General features: G+C 42.0%; 1 protein-coding gene across 1 annotated transcript in view; it reads left to right on the top strand.

Moving 5' to 3' along the window:
• lpcat4 (lysophosphatidylcholine acyltransferase 4) overlaps positions 1–18,927 on the top strand; it is a 19,366-nt gene extending 439 nt beyond the window's left edge. Inside the window, exons 2-13 of the mRNA XM_079602744.1 lie at positions 6,137–6,500; positions 7,573–7,685; positions 10,090–10,150; positions 10,329–10,387; positions 14,234–14,268; positions 14,670–14,724; positions 14,829–14,911; positions 15,632–15,757; positions 15,920–16,073; positions 16,551–16,643; positions 17,788–17,923; positions 18,390–18,927. Coding sequence (XP_079458870.1) covers positions 6,137–6,500; positions 7,573–7,685; positions 10,090–10,150; positions 10,329–10,387; positions 14,234–14,268; positions 14,670–14,724; positions 14,829–14,911; positions 15,632–15,757; positions 15,920–16,073; positions 16,551–16,643; positions 17,788–17,923; positions 18,390–18,562 — 1,452 coding nt within the window. The 3' untranslated portion in view covers positions 18,563–18,927. The remainder of the gene's footprint in view (positions 1–6,136; positions 6,501–7,572; positions 7,686–10,089; positions 10,151–10,328; positions 10,388–14,233; positions 14,269–14,669; positions 14,725–14,828; positions 14,912–15,631; positions 15,758–15,919; positions 16,074–16,550; positions 16,644–17,787; positions 17,924–18,389) is intronic.
• The last annotated feature ends 291 nt before the right edge of the window (positions 18,928–19,218 follow it).

Raw genomic sequence — 19,218 nt, 5'->3', positions numbered from 1 at the left:
AAACGCGTACGCTCGCGTGAACTTTTACGAAAATAACCATGGTAACCGAACTTTGCGACAAATACTACTGTTACTACAGCGATTGTTGTTAAAACTGGTAATTATCAATGGCTGTCATTGAACTCGCTGTTAAAAGTTCACCGATTTTTGTCAAAAGAATAAACGTTTAACGATTATTTTAATTATTTTAAACGATTTATTAAACTAGTGGCCGGTGAACTATAAACCGACCGGTTCTTTAGCCCGGGGCTTTTCCAAACTGTTTTATTCCAAGGAGGACATGATCCCCTTGAAAGAGAACCTAGGCTACTAAAATATAAGGCATCACAATAGCCTACAGAAATATCCTTGAAAGTATTTTTATTGTAGATACACAGTATTTTTAATCCAACAAATTACGCATAATGCTAAAACATAAGCAGTGATTTTGAATGGAACTGTTATCAAACTGCTGTCAGACATCAGATGTGGTCTAAATGTAGACTCACAGGAGTGTACACGTATTTTGATTGTTTTAAAGAGATTTTTCTGCTTTCAATATTTTGCATAATCATGTCAAATGCATCATGTCTTGTTGTGTTGTGTGATGTAACCTAGCAGCAACCAAACTGTAGAATCATAAAATTATATAAATGTTTGCTTCGATCTTACATTTTAAAGACACTTAGGCTAGCTGTGCTGACTATGGTATTTTACCGTGGTGAATTTAATATTGCTGCACATCCAGTATTTCCTTTCTAATTTAAACTCTTTTCAGCTCACAGTTCTGTTTAAACTTTATGAAAGCATTATTGTTCAGTCAGCTGGTCATTGTTGCCAAATAAAGTCCAGGGTTCATTTAGCAAGCTCTTCATGATCACAGTTATTGTACGAGTAACGTTACTTACCAAAATAAATGATCCTGATCTAATCAACAATAACAAAAAACAAGACAAACTAAAATATTTTGTCAATAAAATACAATTATACAATAATTAAATGTTTTCAATAATTAGGCTAAAAACGACTTTTTGTTTTTGACAACAAACACACCACAACACAACTATACAGCATAGTTCAAAACATCATAATTAATCATTTCTAAACATGGACTCTCAGTCTTTATTCACATTTTTTCTCATGGTTTCTCAATAGAATTCATAAAAGTATAGAATAGAATAGCATAGTTCTAATAGGGGCTTATTGTAACGCAGTGTGACAACATGCCCCGCCTGAGCAACTGGGATTTAAACCCGGCTCATGTAATTTTTGCTCAATATAGTGTTATATAGTCTATATAGTGTTGGATATGGCAACTAGTAAATGTAATGAGTTTGGTCATGCTGGTATGTGTGGAAAGTTTTAAACCATGTGTGTTACAACTAGCGCTGCGTTAGTTTGTGCTCCACTCACCCCTTAGTGCGAACGTTCAATACATCAGATAAAATTTGTCCAACTGACACATTTATGTTGGTAAAACATTATGGGAACAGTGATTTGCAAGGTTTCTAAAATGTTAAAATGTCCAGTCCAGAGTTTAAAAATGTTCAATCATTACATAGGGCCGAGTCAGGGGTCGCAAACGTGTGATACCATTAACTATAACATTCTTCTTGAACAACTAGACTGTACTACAGTGGTTTGGTTTTACCTTGAGCATATTTTTTTTCTGTAATTTAGGAACATTTTCCTCATCATCTGCACCTGTCTTGAGTGGTGTGCCTCAGGGCTCAGTTTTGGGACCTTTATTGTTTTCCCTTGTCCGACATTTTATCAGAAATACAACCTTTAAAATCACTGTTATGTGGACGATTCTCAGTTATTCCTTCCAGTAAGGCTTGACACCACGGTTTCATTCCATGTAAATGATATCAAGGGGTTGACGACACAATTTTCTGCAGGTAATTGAGGAATAAACAGAGGTTTTAATTCTAGGCTAGACAGGACACATTAAGACTGATAAGACTTTTATGACCCAGAAGGAATTTGCAGAGAGTTTTGACTCTCACTTAATTCTTGTTGAGAAGCAGAAATAAACCCTTTTAATCCTATATATTCTATAACCATTTGAGAACTGTATAAACATGTATCCCATTTCCCTATGTGGTCACACATTCTTTTATAGTGCTTTTGCCTATGTATTAATTAGAGCTGGGTATCAATTCAGATGTTTGATCCAATTTCTGATTCTCGATTCAAGTCAGAACAGTGGCATGCCTTGATCAAATGTTTAAGATAAAACACACATAAACAGCATTAGCTGTAACGTGGAAGCCTATGAACAGTGGAGGGAAACTAATTCTGGCTTCTGGGTGATCGATAAATAAATATGGGAAAAAATCCATTCGTGGCCTTTGGATTTTGAATCGACCACATTAAAAAAAAACGTTTAATCGAAAAATATATATTTTTGCCCAGCCCTAGTATTACCCTAATCCTGTAATGAATATTTAATTATTATTCGATTAATTAAGGTCGCATATGTATCATTCTGGCCTGGGTATCTACTAACTGGTATTTTGATGAGCTGCATGATCATGTATATCATACCTGTGCAACATATTAGTATTACAAGAATCTTTAATAGTTTTTTCATCAGCAACCAATCCAGTTACATATGCAAACGATCTGCTTGAGACAAAGGATCGTAAACGTGCCCTCCGAAAGCTTAAGTTGGATTGGCTCACTGAACCCCAGGAGGAGAGGCCATCCTCAGAGGTTAAAAAGCCCCCGCACAGGTCTTCTTCAATGACATCTTCTTCAAAGCCGTCACACACTGCTTCCACCGCAAGCCCATTTTAAACAGAGGTTTAATAATAACTCTTAATGAGGTTTCCTCCTGTCACTTACCATTTTACCCACGTATGTGTGATCGTGTGTACGTTTAGATTAGTTGTTTGTAATTTAGTTTATAAAACTTGTGTACAACAATACGCATTTGTTTTTGATTCTCTGCTTACAATGAAAAACAATTTAACGATTTCTGATCTCGTGGCGCTCTGAGCGATGTATTCCTAAGAAATAATACTTTTTCTGTGGCCATGAAAAAAAACCTTTTCTTAGAATCAACGAGTAATCAAAAGTGTTCGCTGGGTGAACTGATTAATTGATTGTAATATGAATTAAGCTACATCAAGTTAATCCGATTAACTGATCCAAATATTCATAATTAATCATAACAAGTTATGATTTATTATTAGTATTTCCCCTTTGAGCTAATTTGTTACACTGGTCTCCCTCAATCTCCAAGACTTTTGATTGGGTCTAAAAAGAGGGACCCTATAAAAAATATATATCATAATACGTATCCCCCCTATTTTATCGTCCCTTCACTGGCTTCCCATTACATTCTTGAGTCCCAAATTTGATGACTTGAGACTCGTCATAAAGAAGACTTGAGACTCAACATGAAGAAGACTTGAGACTCGAAATAAAGATTTGAGACTAAACTTGAGACTCAACATAAAGAAGACTTGAGACTCAACATAAAGAAGACTTGAGACTCAATTTTAGACTTGACATAAAAAAGACTTGAGACTCGACATGACATAAAGATGACTTGAGACTCAACTTAAGGCTCGACATAAAGAAGACTTGAGACTCAACTTGAGACTCGACATAAAGAAGACTTGAGACTCAACTTGAGACTCGACATAAAGATGACTTGAGACTCAACTTGAGACTCGACATAAAGATGACTTGAGACTCAACTTGAGACTCAACATGAAGAGTTGAGACACGACATGACATAAAGAAGACTTGAGACTCGACATGAAGAAGACTTGAGACTCGACATAAAGAAGACTTGAGACTCGACATAAAGAAGTCTTGAGACTCGACATAAAGAAGACTTGAGACTCGACATAAAGAAGACTTGAGACTCGACATAAAGAAGACTTAAGACTCGACATAAAGAAGAATTGAGACTCAACATACAGAAGACTTGAGACTCGACATAAAGAAGACTTGAGACTCGACATAAAGAAGACTTGAGACTCGACATAAAGAAGACTTGAGACTCGACATAAAGAAGACTTGAGACTCGACATAAAGACTTGAGACTCGACATAAAGAAGACTTGAGACTCGACATAAAGAAGACTTGAGACTCGACATGAAGAGTTGAGACACGACATGACATAAAGAAGACTTGAGACTCGACATAATTCTTTATGTCGAGACTTGAGACTCGACATGAGGAGTTGAGACACGACATGACATAAAGAAGACTTGAGACTCGACATGAAGAAGACTTGAGACTCGACATAAAGAAGACTTGAGACTCAACTTGAGACTCGACATAAAGAAGACTTGAGACTCAACATGAAGAAGACTTGAGACTCGACATGAAGAGTTGAGACACGACACGACATAAAGTTGACTTGAGACTCGACATAAAGAAGACTTGAGACTCGACATGAAGAGTTGAGACACGACATGACATAAAGAAGACTTGAGACTCGACACAAAAGTCAAGTCACCTTTTTTTATACAGCGCTTTTAACAGTATGAATTGTTTCAAAGCAGCTTTACAGTGATAATAGAAATTAGTGTAACAGTGAAGTTGTAAAGATCATTACTCATTAACTTATGCCGCTAACATTACACCGTTCTAACAGAAAACCCTTAACGTGCTTCGGCCGCCCATCCGCACAAACAGTGGCTGGTGTCTCGAGAATGCACTCCCTGAAATAGGTTCAAAGGTGCAAACGATTATCCGTTTTTTCTGCGCAAACCTCAAAAACGCAAACCAGCGAAAACGCAGACGGCGCGCACATCCCATCAACATTTTATCTGTATCTGGTAAAGGGAAGGAGGCCTTCACAGGGGAGAGACTAGTGACACTTCAGGACTGTGTTGTCGTCGTGTCCAGGCGCTGGTCCTTCATCAGATCTGGATACGGCCTGGATCCGGCGGACAGCGGTAAACCTCGGATAAACAGAGAGACTAATATTAGCATAGACGCCATCCTTCTTATGATGTACCAAGTATATCAGGATTTATGGGAAGTGTTCCCGGTCCCGGCTGTTCTAAACTATGCAGCCTAACATTGAGTTATAGAAGTCTATAATGCATTATGTGAATGCTAGGCCAAAGAGATGTGTCTTTAATCTAGCTTTGAACTGACAGAGTGTGTCTGCTTCCCGGACAATGGTAGGAAGACTGTTCCAAAGTTTTGGTGATAAATAGGAAAATGATCTACCGCCAGCAGTCGATTCTGATATTCTAGGTATTATTAACTGGCCGGAATTTTCAGATCGCAGTAGACGTGAAGGACTATAATGCGTTAAGAGCTCGCTCAAGAACTGCGGAGCTAAACCATTTAGTGCTTTGTAAGTAATCAGCAATATTTAAAAATGTATACGATGTTTAATAGGCAGCCAGTGCAGTGTTGACAGAACGGGGCTAATATGGTCATACTTCCTGGTTCTGGTAAGAACTCGAGCTGCTGCGTTTTGAACTAGCTGTAGTTTGTTTATTAAGCGTGCAGGGCAACCACCCAGTAGAGCATTACAATAATCTAGCCTTGAGGTGATGAACGCATGAACTAATTGTTCTGCATTTTTCATTGAGAGAATATGGCGTAATTTAGATATATAGTAGATGAAAAAATTTGGTTTTACAGATACTAGACACGTGACTTTCAAATGAAAGATTGGTATCAAAGAGCACACACAGGTTCCTAACCGACGACGAAGACTTAACAGAGCAGCCATCAAGTGTTAGACAGTACTCTAGGTTATTACGTGTGGAAGTTTTTGTCCAATAATTAGAATCTCTGTTTTTTCTGAATTAAGTATTAGGAAATTGCTAGTCATCCAGTTTTTTATATCTGCTATGCATTCCATTAATTTTGTGAATTGGTAGGTTTCGTTAGGTTTTGAAGAAATATACAGCTGAGTATCGTCGGCATAACAGTGAAAGCTAATTCCATGTTTCCTAATGATATCTCCTAATGGTAGCATGTACAGAGTGAACAGCAGCGGTCCTAGTGCTGAGCCTTGTGGTATGCCATACTGAACTTTTGATTGATAAGACATCTCTTTATTTACTGCTTAAAAAAAGAATTGAGACTCGACATGAAGACTTGAGACTCGACTTAAACTTGAGCCATGTGACTTATCTGACCAATAAAACGCTTTTGATGTTTCTCTCAGGGATTCATTCTGGGCGTGGTCCTGTTTCCGGTCCGCATCACCCTCGCCACCCTCTTCTTCTTGCTCATGTGGCTCATCGCTCGCCTGCGATTGGCCGGCCTTTCCGAGGCGGACCGGGCGGAGCCTGTGCAGGGCTGGCGTCGCTGGCTCTTCCACCACATCATGCTCTTCCTCGGTCGGGCCGTCTTCTTTTCTCTGGGTTTCTTGTGGATTAAGGTCCGAGGGCGTCAGGCGGGCCCGAGGGAAGCTCCGGTCTTGGCCGTGGCGCCTCACAGCGGGTTCATGGACATGCTGATTCTGGGCGTGACGGGCTTGCCGACCGTTGTGTCGCGATACGAGAACTCCAAACTCCCTGTTGTAGGAGGTGAGGTGCTGGAATTGAACCAATAGTTTCATATTTTATAATGGCAGTAAATGGCCATTTCTGTTTTGAAGTCGATAAAAGTGCATCTATCGATGATAAAAGTGCATCTATCCATGTTAAAAGTGCAACTGTCCATCATAAAAGTGCATCTGTCCATCATAAAAGTGCATCTATCCATGATAAAAGTGCATCTATCCATGATAAAAGTGCATCTATCCATGTTAAAAGTGCAACTGTCCATCATAAAAGTGCATCTGTCCATGATAAAAGTGCATCTATCCATGATAAAAGTGCATCTGTCCATGATAAAAGTGCATCTATCCATCATAAATGTGCATCTATCCATCATAAAAGTGCATCTATCTATCATAAAAGTGCATCTCTCCATCATAAAAGTGCATCTGTCCATCAGAAATGTGCATCTATCCATCATAAAAGTGCATCTATCTATCATAAAAGTGCATCTCTCCATTATAAAAGTGCATCTCACCATCATAAAAGTGCATCTGTCCATCATAAAAGTGAATCTGTCCATCATAAAAGTCCATCTATCCATGATAAAAGTGCATCTGTCCATCATAAAAGTGCATCTATCATCATAAAAGTGCATCTATCCATCATAAAAGTGCATCTATCCATCATAAAAGTGCATCTGTCCATGATAAAAGTGCATCTGTCCAGGATAAAGTGCTCCACACGAAAATTTTGATTCTTGTTTTGTTCATCTTGACACATGTTTTGTTCATCATGATAATTTTCAGAAATTAACACAACTTTTGAAGCATAAATACAATCAGTAAAAAGCTAAACTTAGGCAATAAACACACTGCAGTACGGTCACATGACTTCACTGAGCTTCAACGGCTCCCTCAGTCTTTATTATTTTCCCTGAAAGGTTTAGATTAGTTCAATAATAACCCTGCTTGTGTGTAACTCTGGATAAAAGCTTCTGCTAATTGAATAAATGGTTACCAAGTTTTACTGTAGTTGTGGATAATGATTATTTTTTAATAATGTTCAAACTATTCAAACACACACTTGAAATCTGTGATGATCTGTGTGTCCGTCCCAGCGCTGTTGGAGTTTAATCAGGCAGTGTTGGTGAACCGGAAAGATCCTGAATCCAGGAAGAAATGTGTGTCTCAGATCCGTGAGAGAGTCACATCAGACGACCACTGGCCTCAGGTAACCACACTCACTCGCTCACTCACTCGCTCGCTCACTCACTCACTCGCTCACTCACTCACTCACTCACTCACTCACTCACTCACTCACACTCACTCACTCACTCACACTCACTCACTCACTCACTCACTCACTCACTCACTCACTCACTCACTCACTCACTCACTCACTTTCACACTCACTCACTCACTCACTCACTCACTCACTTTCACACTCACACTCACTCACTCACTCACTCACTCACTCACTTTCACACTCACACTCACTCACTCACTCACTCACTTTCACACTCACACTCACTCACTCACTCACTCACTTTCACACTCACACTCACTCACTCACTCACTCACTCTCACACACTCTCACACTCATTCTCACTCATTCTCACTCATTCTCTCTCTCACTCACTCACTCTCACTCACACTTGCTCACACTCATTCACACTCACTCTCGCTCACACTCGCTCACTCACACTCATTCACACTCTCACACTCATTCACACTCTCTCACACTCACTCTCACACTCGCTCACACTCATTCACACTCTCTCACACTCACTCTCACACTCGCTCACACTCATTCACACTCTCTCACACTCACTCTCACACTCACTCTTACACTCACTCTCACACTCATTCACACTCACACTCACTCTTACACTCACACTCATTCACACTCACTCTTACACTCACTCTCACACTCATTCACACTCTTACACTCACTCTCACACTCATTCACACTCTCACACTCATTCACACTCACTCACACACTCACACACACTCACTCTTACACACTCACTCACTCACACTCACTCTCACACTCACTCTCACACACTCTCACACACTCTCACACTCACTCACACTCACTCACACTCACTCACACTCACTCACTCTCACACTCACTCACTCACACTCACTCTCACACTCATTCACACTCACTCTCACTCACACTCACTCACTCTCACACTCATTCACACTCACTCTCACTCACTCTCACACTCACTCACTCTCACTCACTCACACTCACTCTTACACTCACACTCATTCACACTCTCTTACACTCACTCTCACACTCATTCACACTCGCACACTCATTCACACTCACACTCATTCACACTCACACTCATTCACACTCACTCTCACACTCACTCTCACACTCACTCTCACACTCACTCTCACACTCACTCTCACACTCACTCTCACACTCACTCTCACACACACACTCACTCACTCTCACACACACACTCACTCACTCACACACTCACTCACACACTCACTCACACTCACTCACTCTCACACTCACTCACTCACACTCACTCTCACACTCACTCACTCTCACACTCATTCACACTCATTCACACTCACTCTCACTCACTCTCACACTCACTCACTCTCACACTCACTCTCTCACTCACTCACACTCACTCTCACTCACTCACTCTCACACTCATTCACACTCACACTCACTCTCACTCACTCTCACTCACTCACACTCACTCACTCTCTCACTCACTCACTCTCTCTCACTCACTCACACTCACTCTCACTCTCACACTCACTCTCACTCACTCTCTCTCACTCACTCTCTCTCACTCACTCACACTCACTCTCTCACTCTCACTCACACTCTCACTCACTCTCACTCTCTCACTCTCTCACTCTCTCACTCACTCACACTCACACTCTCACTCACTCTCACTCACTCTCACACTCATTCACACTCACTCACACTCACTCTCACTCACTCTCTCACTCACTCTCTCACTCACACTCATTCACACTCACTCACTCTCTCACTCTCACACTCACTCACTCTCTCACTCTCACTCACTCTCACACTCATTCACACTCACACTCACTCACTCTCACTCACTCACACTCACTCTCACTCACTCTCACTCACACTCACTCACTCTCTCACTCTCTCACTCACTCACACTCACACTCACTCTCACACTCACACACTCTCTCTCTCACTCACTCTCTCACTCTCACTCACTCTCACACTCACTCACTCTCACACTCATTAACACACTCTCTCACTCACACTCTCACACTCACTCACTCACTCACTCACTCTCACACTCACTCACTCACTCTCACACTCTCACACTCACTCACTCACTCTCACACTCTCTCACTCACTCTCACACTCACTCACTCACTCTCACACTCACTCACTCACTCTCACACTCTCACACTCACTCACTCACTCACTCACTCACTCTCACACTCACTCACTCACTCTCACACTCTCTCACTCACTCTCACACTCACTCTAACTCTCACACTCACTCTCTCACACACACACACACACACACACACACACACACACACACACACACAGTTGGTTTGTCATGTTCTGTTGTGTTTAATCTCATGTTGTGCTCCACTTCTTTCGGCAGATGCTCATGTTTCCAGAAGGAACAACGACTAATGGCCGAGCTCTTCTCAAATTCAAACCTGGTGTGAAACACACACACACACACACACACACACACACACACACACACACACACACACACACAGAGAAATAAGAGTCCTGACCAGTCGTGTACATCGTTGAGAACGGTTTGATAAGTATGTAACTATTGATTATGTTTATTGATTATAGTTTTGTGTGAATATCATGTCATCTGAACAGGTGCGTTTCTGGCAGGAGTCCCCGTCCAGCCGGTCCTGCTCCACTACCCCGGGGCGCCGGTGAGTCCGAGTCTGCAGCACAGCCTTCATGGATACAATTAGCAGCGATTATGCAACAGAAAACCTTGATGATTATATATGGGCACGCCTGAAGCAGCAGTGTGTGTGTGTGTGTGTTCGTGTGCACGACTGAAGCAGCAGTGTGTGTGTGTGTGTGTGTGTGTGTGTGTGTGTGTGTGTGTGTGTGTGCACGCCTGAAGCAGCAGTGTGTGTGTTCGTGTGTGTGTGTGTGTGTGTGTGCACGCCTGAAGCAGCAGTGTGTGTGTGTTTGTGTGCGTGTGTGTGCACGACTGAAGCAGCAGTGTGTGTGTGCACGACTGAAGCAGCAGTGTGTGTGTGCACGACTGAAGCAGCAGTGTGTGTGTGCACGACTGAAGCAGCAGTGTGTGTGTGCACGACTGAAGCAGCAGTGTGTGTGTTTGTGTGCGTGTGTGTGTGTGTGTGTGTGTGCACGACTGAAGCAGCAGTGTGTGTGTCCGTGTGTGTGTGTGCACGACTGAAGCAGCAGTGTGTGTGTGTGTGCACGACTGAAGCAGCAGTGTGTGTGTGTGTGTGTGTGTGTGCACGACTGAAGCAGCAGTGTGTGTGTGTGTGCACGACTGAAGCAGCAGTGTGTGTGTGTGTGTGTGTGTGCACGACTGAAGCAGCAGTGTGTGTGTGTGTGTGTGTGTGTGTGTGTGTGTGTGTGTGTGTGTGTGTGTGTGTGTGTGTGTGTGTGTGTGTGTGTGCACGACTGAAGCAGCAGTGTGTGTGTGCACGACTGAAGCAGCAGTGTGTGTGTTTGTGTGCGTGTGTGTGTGTGTGTGCACGACTGAAGCAGCAGTGTGTGTGTGCACGACTGAAGCAGCAGTGTGTGTGTTTGTGTGCGTGTGTGTGTGTGTGTGTGTGTGCACGACTGAAGCAGCAGTGTGTGTGTTCGTGTGTGTGTGTGCACGACTGAAGCAGCAGTGTGTGTGTGTGTGCACGACTGAAGCAGCAGTGTGTGTGTGTGTGTGTGTGTGCACGACTGAAGCAGCAGTGTGTGTGTGTGTGCACGACTGAAGCAGCAGTGTGTGTGTGTGTGTGTGTGTGCACGACTGAAGCAGCAGTGTGTGTGTGTGTGTGTGTGTGTGTGCACGACTGAAGCAGCAGTGTGTGTGTTTGTGTGCGTGTGTGTGTGTGTGTGCACGACTGAAGCAGCAGTGTGTGTGTTCGTGTGTGTGTGTGCACGACTGAAGCAGCAGTGTGTGTGTGTGTGCACGACTGAAGCAGCAGTGTGTGTGTGTGTGTGTGTGTGTGCACGACTGAAGCAGCAGTGTGTGTGTGTGTGTGTGTGTGTGCACGACTGAAGCAGCAGTGTGTGTGTGTGTGTGTGTGTGTGTGTGTGCACGACTGAAGCAGCAGTGTGTGTGTGCACGACTGAAGCAGCAGTGTGTGTGTGTGTGTGTGCACGACTGAAGCAGCAGTGTGTGTGTGTGTGTGTGTGTGTGCACGACTGAAGCAGCAGTGTGTGTGTGTGTGTGTGTGTGTGCACGACTGAAGCAGCAGTGTGTGTGTGCACGACTGAAGCAGCAGTGTGTGTGTTCGTGTGCGTGTGTGTGCACGACTGAAGCAGCAGTGTGTGTGTGTGTGTGTGTGTGTGTGCACGCCTGAAGCAGCAGTGTGTATGTGTGTGTCTGTGTGCGCGTATGTGTGTGTGTGTACGACTGAAGTAGCCGTACGTGCGTGTGTCTGTGTGTGTGTGTGTGCGTGCGTGTGTGTGTGTATATGTGTGTGTGCACGCCGGAAGCAGCTGTGTGTGTGTGTGTGCACGACTGAAGCAGCAGTACATGATGACAGCTAGACATTACAACCTCACTCAATCTCAAATCCTTGTGTGTGTGCGTGTGTGTGTGTGTGTGCACGACTGAAGCAGCAGTGTGTGTGTGCGTGTGTGTGTGTGTGCACGACTGAAGCAGCAGTGTGTGTGTGCGTGTGTGTGTGTGTGTGCACGACTGAAGCAGCAGTGTGTGTGTGCGTGTGTGTGTGTGTGCACGACTGAAGCAGCAGTGTGTGTGTGCGTGTGTGTGTGTGTGCACGACTGAAGCAGCAGTGTGTGTGTGCGTGTGTGTGTGTGTGCACGACTGAAGCAGCAGTACATGATGAGACATTACAACCTCACTCAATCACACAGTGTTTGTGTGTGCGTGTGTGTGTGTGTGCGTGTGTGTGTGTGTGTGTGTGTGTGTGTGTGTGTGTGTGAGGTTGTGTGTATTTCACACTTGCATAGATATATAAAACATTCCTTAAAGGGGTCATGACATGGTTTTTTTTATTTAATTATTATGATCCCTTAGGTGCAATTATAGTATTACTATAGTTTTTTTTACAAAAAACTTTTAAAATGTAGTGATTTATGACCTTTTCCCCGTTTCTCATCCTCTGAGTCAAACAGTCTGTTTTGGGGGTGTTTCCCCTTTAAGAGTTCAGTGTTAACGCCCACTGTTATGATTGGCTAACGTCAGTGCCTATGCATCAATTATTAACGCCCCCAGCCAGAACGTTTGCGGATTCGGCGTAACTGTTTAATAGCGGGTGATGCATGCGAAGCGATGGCTCTTGCAATGATAAAGCCTTATTATGTTTGAGCCAGAATCAGAGGAAAATGAACCATGACCACAACAACGAAGACTGGATCAGCCCGTGTCCACATGGAAAGTGAAACTATTTTGAATTAATAAAAAAAAATTAACCCGAGACACTTGAAAACGGATTATTGTTGCATAATTATCCTATAGCTTAATTTGCTAACAGTTTAACATTATTTAACTAATTCCAATGACATGATAGGGTGTACCACGGACAAAAATGCATGCACAGACAGGCCATCTTTGAAGATGCAGCATTGATAAAGGCAACATTTTTAATTTTCTATCACATGTAGCCCTACTAGAAAGGCGACATATTTTCAAGATTCTCTTATACAAATGTGTTTATATTAGCCATGGTAAAAAGTACGTTTGCGTCGTCGTTATTGAGCCCAGAAGAGTCGGCACAGACTTATCTTTGAGCAACAGTTTTCTGGCAAAGCCAAGCATCATATTGGGATTTTTTCCTCAAAACAGTCATCCTTATAATTTATAGAGCAAACACTTACATTAACACTGCCGTGACTGGGACGTCCGCAAAAAATAAAGTGCATCCATTTTCCCCTGACGACTGGATCTTTCAGCGTATTTAAAAAGTAGTTTAAAGTTTTAAATACATTACTTACAGTTTGCGTCGTCGATGTTGAGCCCAGAATAGTCGGCACAGACTTATCTTTGAGCAACAGTTTTCTGGCAAAGCTCAAAACTGTCATCCTTAAAATGTACAGAACAAACGCTTAAACTAACACTGTCGTGACTGAGACGTCCGCAAAAAAATAAAGTGCATCCATTTTTCCCTGACGTCTGGATCTTTCGCAGCGTATTCAAAGATGTTGTTTGTCCACAGCCAGGAACAGCACATCTGCGGCGTCGTAATCTCCCTGTACACAGACCCACTCGCTGTCCGGCGACTGAACACTTGTGAGGCGCGCGGCGCGCGGGCGCGACAACGATACGAAATGAGCGTAGTTGTCTTGCGCTTTAAGCGTAGTTGTCTTGTGCTGGAGGCGGTCATATGCAAACGCTGGCACGTCACTTCGTACCGTGACGTCACTTCTTACCATGGATCCAGAACGAGCTGTATTTAGAGCTTGATTAAATAAATGATTCGTTTATAATGGGGAGGACGTCTTAAGCTATGAAACTTGCAGGACGTTTTAATGGTACAAAGACCTCTTATATACCAAAAGATCAGGGCAAATTTGGTTTCTCATGTCATGACCCCTTTAATCTTTTGCAGGACACAGTTCGGTGGACTTGGAAAGGATTGTCGTGGTAAGAAATGTTTTTTTGTGCCGTTTCTTTTTGATATATTTTTATTTATCATTTTTTCTATAGAGATTATATATGTATTTTTTTATGACAAAAATCAAAAGAAACAATTTAGCTCTTAAGTAAATACAGTTATACTTTGTGTGTGATCAGACTTGAAATCAAGTTGTATGTTTGTGTCTGGTCCTGGTTTAATCTGGTTTAATCTGGTTTAATCTGGTTTAATCTGGTTTGGTCTGGTTTAATCTGGTTTGGTCTGGTTTGGTCTGGTTTAATCTGGTTTGGTCTGGTTTGGTCTGGTTTAATCTGGTTTAATCTGGTTTAATCTGGTTTGGTCTGGTTTGGTCTGGTTTAATCTGGTTTGGTCTGGTTTAATCTGGTTTGGTCTGGTTTGTTCTCCTCAGGCTCGGCTCTCTCTGGCACACCACCGTTCAGATCTACACCAGCGTTACTGTGGAGGTGGGCGGACCTCATTTGATTGACATGAGCGAGAGCCAATCACGTTACAGCTGAGACCAATACAATCTCACTCAATAATTCTTCTCTGCTCTGATTGGTTCTAGTTCCTGCCCGTGTACACGCCGTCGCAGGAGGAGAAGGAAAACCCGGACTTATATGCTGAGAACGTACAGAAACTCATGGCCAAGTGAGTCACGACACAGTCTCACGCTCTGCTGACTATCTAGTGGACAGGCTTTCAGCTGCTCAATGAACCAATCAAACAAGAGTCAGTGAACTCGATCAACACAACAAATATTCAAGTGGTTTTAAGTGAAAATGCACGTTTTAATGCCTTCTGCCGTCTCAAAATGATCATTAGAATCCCTCACAGCCTGCAAACGCGGCGTTGTCTCGCTAATCAAGGGCTCATTAGCGGCAGCAGGTGTGCTTGAGCTGGAACACATGACATCTCTGAACCGGCGAGCGTCACGTTTGACTGCAAGTTAGAAATATAAGTCGAAAGAATGGTACAAAAAAGTTCAGAAAAGACTTCATCGGTAGCGGAGGCACTGAATGTTCCGCGAGACACTGTGCGCAAGTTCAGAAGGACAATTTAATCTCCGTTTAAGTTTTAGAAGTTAGCAAAATTGTATGCGCTTTAGCTTTAATTTATTTTTATTTTAGAACTTCAATTACTACATTTTAAGTTTTACGTTTTTCATTAGTTATATTTGATTTAATTTCAGCTTTATTTCAACTAACTAAAATGATTATGAGTTTATATGAACAATAACACCCGTGTATTAGACCTGGTTAATTCAAGTTCAAGATGAATTAGACAAATTTACAGCTCAAATAACACGTTTACGTTATAATTAGTGTAAGGTGTATTTAACCTGCAATATTAATATGCTCTTATTCACAGAGCTCTCCGTGTTCCTGCCACTGATTATGTGATGGAGGGACGTTTTCCCGTCGAAAAGCTCGGAAACATCTCGATTCCACTGGAACCTCCGGCTCAGGCAGCTCTCCAACTGCTCCAGAAACACGGGTGTGTGTGTGTGTGTGTGCGTGTGTGCGTGTGTGTGTGTGCGTGTGTGTGTGTGCGTGTGTGTGTGTGTGCGTGTGCGTGTGTCTGTGTGTGTGTGTGTGTGTGTGTGTCAGTATCTCTCCACACGTTTGTCTCACACTCTTTCATTCTCCTCATCCGCAGTGTTACGAACGCTCGAGTGGAGACCATGATGAATGACATGATTGACAGCTGTCACTCAGGCCAGAGCGCCATGGTAACAGCCGATCACCTGACCTCTATTTTGGGGCTCAAGGACAGAAAGATGGCAGTGAAGATCTGCTCGCTTTACTCAAAGGTGTGTGTGTGTGTGTGTGAGAGAGATTTGCTCTAATACAAAGCAACTTACAAATGACCAGATGTGTGTATTTGTGTGAGCATTAGTGTGTGTTTGTGTGAGCAGTAGTGTGTGTTTGTGTGAGCATTAGTGTGTGTTTGTGTGAGCAGTAGTGTGTGTTTGTGTGAGCAGTAGTGTGTGTTTGTGTGAGCAGTAGTGTGTGTTTGTGTGAGCAGTAGTGTGTGTTTGTGTGAGCAGTAGTGTGTGTTTGTGTGAGCATTAGTGTGTGTTTGTGTGAGCAGTAGTGTGTGTTTGTGTGAGCAGTAGTGTGTGTTTGTGTGAGCATTAGTGTGTGTTTGTGTGAGCAGTAGTGTGTGTTTGTGTGAGCATTAGTGTGTGTTTGTGTGAGCAGTAGTGTGTGTTTGTGTGAGCAGTAGTGTGTGTGTTTGTGTGAGCATTAGTGTGTGTTTGTGTGAGCAGTAGTGTGTGTGTTTGCAGGATGATACGGTGGACATGAGGCAGGTGTGTTTGAGTGTGTCGGCCGTTTCTGGCTTCAGGAGTCTGGAGTCTCTCATACACACGGCGTTCACGGTGAGTGTGTGTTCAGTGTCGTGTCGTGTTTTACAGTGTACTATAGAAGAGTGCTGGGAAATATTGACAGCAGGGCCAGAAATGCTCGCCGTCCAGTTTATAAGCAAATGAAGACAGCCATTAATATTAGTATTGTAAAATGAAATTATTATTAAACTTAATTTTTTTTATAAATCAATTTTATAATAATATCAACTTTTAATAAGAATATATGTCTTTATTGATTTGTTTCATAAAATTGTTTGCTAATAAAAACATAAAAATAATAATTAATCCTCACGATACAAAATACAATTTATAATAAAATTAGGCCCATATTTATTTACTTTAATTCTGTGAAAATGTACATTATTTATATATTTAGTTATTTATAATGTAATATAACTGCAATAAAAGTTCACTTATTTGGATTGCAAAATTATTTGCACAATTATTGAGGTTATCTCTGATAATTGCTCCATTTTATTGTTCCATAAAAACAACAGTGGAAAGAGATTTATAAAAAAAAAAAAAAAAAAAAAAAAGAGAGATCCACTCATTTTAACATTTTGGCCGATACCGATAATTATTTATATTTGGCCGATAACCGATATATTGGCCGATTAATCTAAATCCAAATTTTATATAATTTTTGAGAGCCTTATTACAAAAACAAAAGTCTCACCATTAAAATCCACAATTATAATCTTCTCATTAAATGTGTTATTAGCCGATATGACAGACTTGCACTACTTTACTCTATTGTTTTTTATGATCTTTTTTGAAGTGATTCCAATCATATTTCAAGCGATTCAAACGCATCGTGTTGAACAGTGTGCATCTGAAGCGTCTCAGCTGGAGGAAATAACACATTATTGATCAGCTTTAATATATCGGCCAACATTTCTTATCAGACCGATAACGATACCATTAAAAATGAACATATATCGGCTGATACCGATATGGTGGCCGATGTATCGTGCATCTCTAAGAACAATAAATGGCTAAATGTCACAATATGATTTTTGGGTTCTATTCATGCAATTAGATTAGATTTAGTCTTCAATGAAATCATGCAAAAAATATTTACGGCCAGTAAAAGTCTCTTAATGAAATGCATTCCTCAAGAGTTTAATCCTAATTGTGTGTGTGTGTGTGTTCGCAGTGGTTCGACACGGACCAGGATGGGTTGCTGAGCGCAGGCGATCTGTCCGGCCTGATGGGGGCGCTGGTGGGAATCCCGCAGTACGATATAGGAGAGATGTTCTCTGCGCTGACCACCAGGGGGCGACCCACTGAGGGTAAAAAAACCTTTTCGTTGTCTGACCACCAAACAGGCTTCTTCATGCCTTGAGAAATCTTGAATGTAACTCGACACCCTTGCCTCGTGTAGTATGTGCGGATCTATGAATATGCAAATGAGCCCCGCCTCCACTCACTCACTCACTCACTCAGAGATCCACTGGTGGACGATCACACGTTGATCTGATTGGTCAAGGTAGTGTGTGACGTCAGAAACACCAGCGATTCGTGTTTTTGAGACTGTCTTTGGTTCACTGCAGTTTTAAGCAGAAAATACTCAGCAATGCTGTCGACTTATGAACTTACACATGGTGTGTGTTAAAGCAGATTAATAACTCCACATAGACACATAAACAATTCGAGTAAGCGGAAAGATGAAACCCAATACTTCTAATGTGTATTCAGCTAAGATGATAGCGGTGGTGTTCTAATATCGAATGCTAATTGGTTGTGTATCTCCTAAAGCTTCTCTGCAGGACTTATTGACGACGCATCCCGTTTATCAGAAGGTCTTCACAGAGTATCTCCGCTCCAACGGGCTCGCTGACGGAAACCACAATGGCATTCCCAATGGGAAGCCCAACGGCAACAATGGGATTTATAACGGCTTCGGATCGACCAATAGGAAGTCAGACTGAGGAGCGTCGCTTGGTCGGTAGCAATGTCGCAAAACTGGAAGGAACGTCCCACTGCGTGTGCAATAACTGAGACATGAAGCTGTGTGTGAAAGGGTCACGTTTACATGTGTGCAAGTGAGTTCTTCTTCATCTGTTGATCTGGGAATGATACTGTGAGAATATAACACTAAATGAATGTGCCTTGGAACAAGTATCTATATATTTTATAATGATTATGCCTGAAAGATGTGTATGTGTATTTAAAGGTGTATATTTTTGTCATTTTAAACTGTAAATTGGAAAAAACAAAGACTTTTGTACTGTCAAAGACTCCTGCTGATGTGTCATATTATTTTATACTTTAATATATTAAACATCTTAAATTAAGACTTGATGTTTCCTGTCTTTACTGGAACCTTCTCGAACGTGTTTGTCGTTTTAAACGAGTTTTGAATGGTCGTCAGTGTTGTGATGTCATCCAAGAACAAGCCTTTGGTTTTGTTTTATTTTTATGTTTTATTTGAGCTTGATTGAACTCAGCTCGCATGTCAAATCTCCTCTCGTTCCCATTTTATAATTTTCCGCTCTCGTAGCTTCACGCGATAACACACACACTTTACTACAGTTGGCTCTTCTACTCTTGTCCTGTGTTTCTAACCTACACTGTGTATATTTAG

Source organism: Phoxinus phoxinus (assembly GCF_949152265.1).
Source record: "Phoxinus phoxinus genome assembly, chromosome: 2".
Lineage (NCBI taxonomy): Eukaryota > Metazoa > Chordata > Actinopteri > Cypriniformes > Leuciscidae > Phoxinus > Phoxinus phoxinus.
The sequence above is the reverse complement of the archived record's forward strand: the minus strand, read 5'-3'. Positions and strand labels throughout refer to the sequence as shown.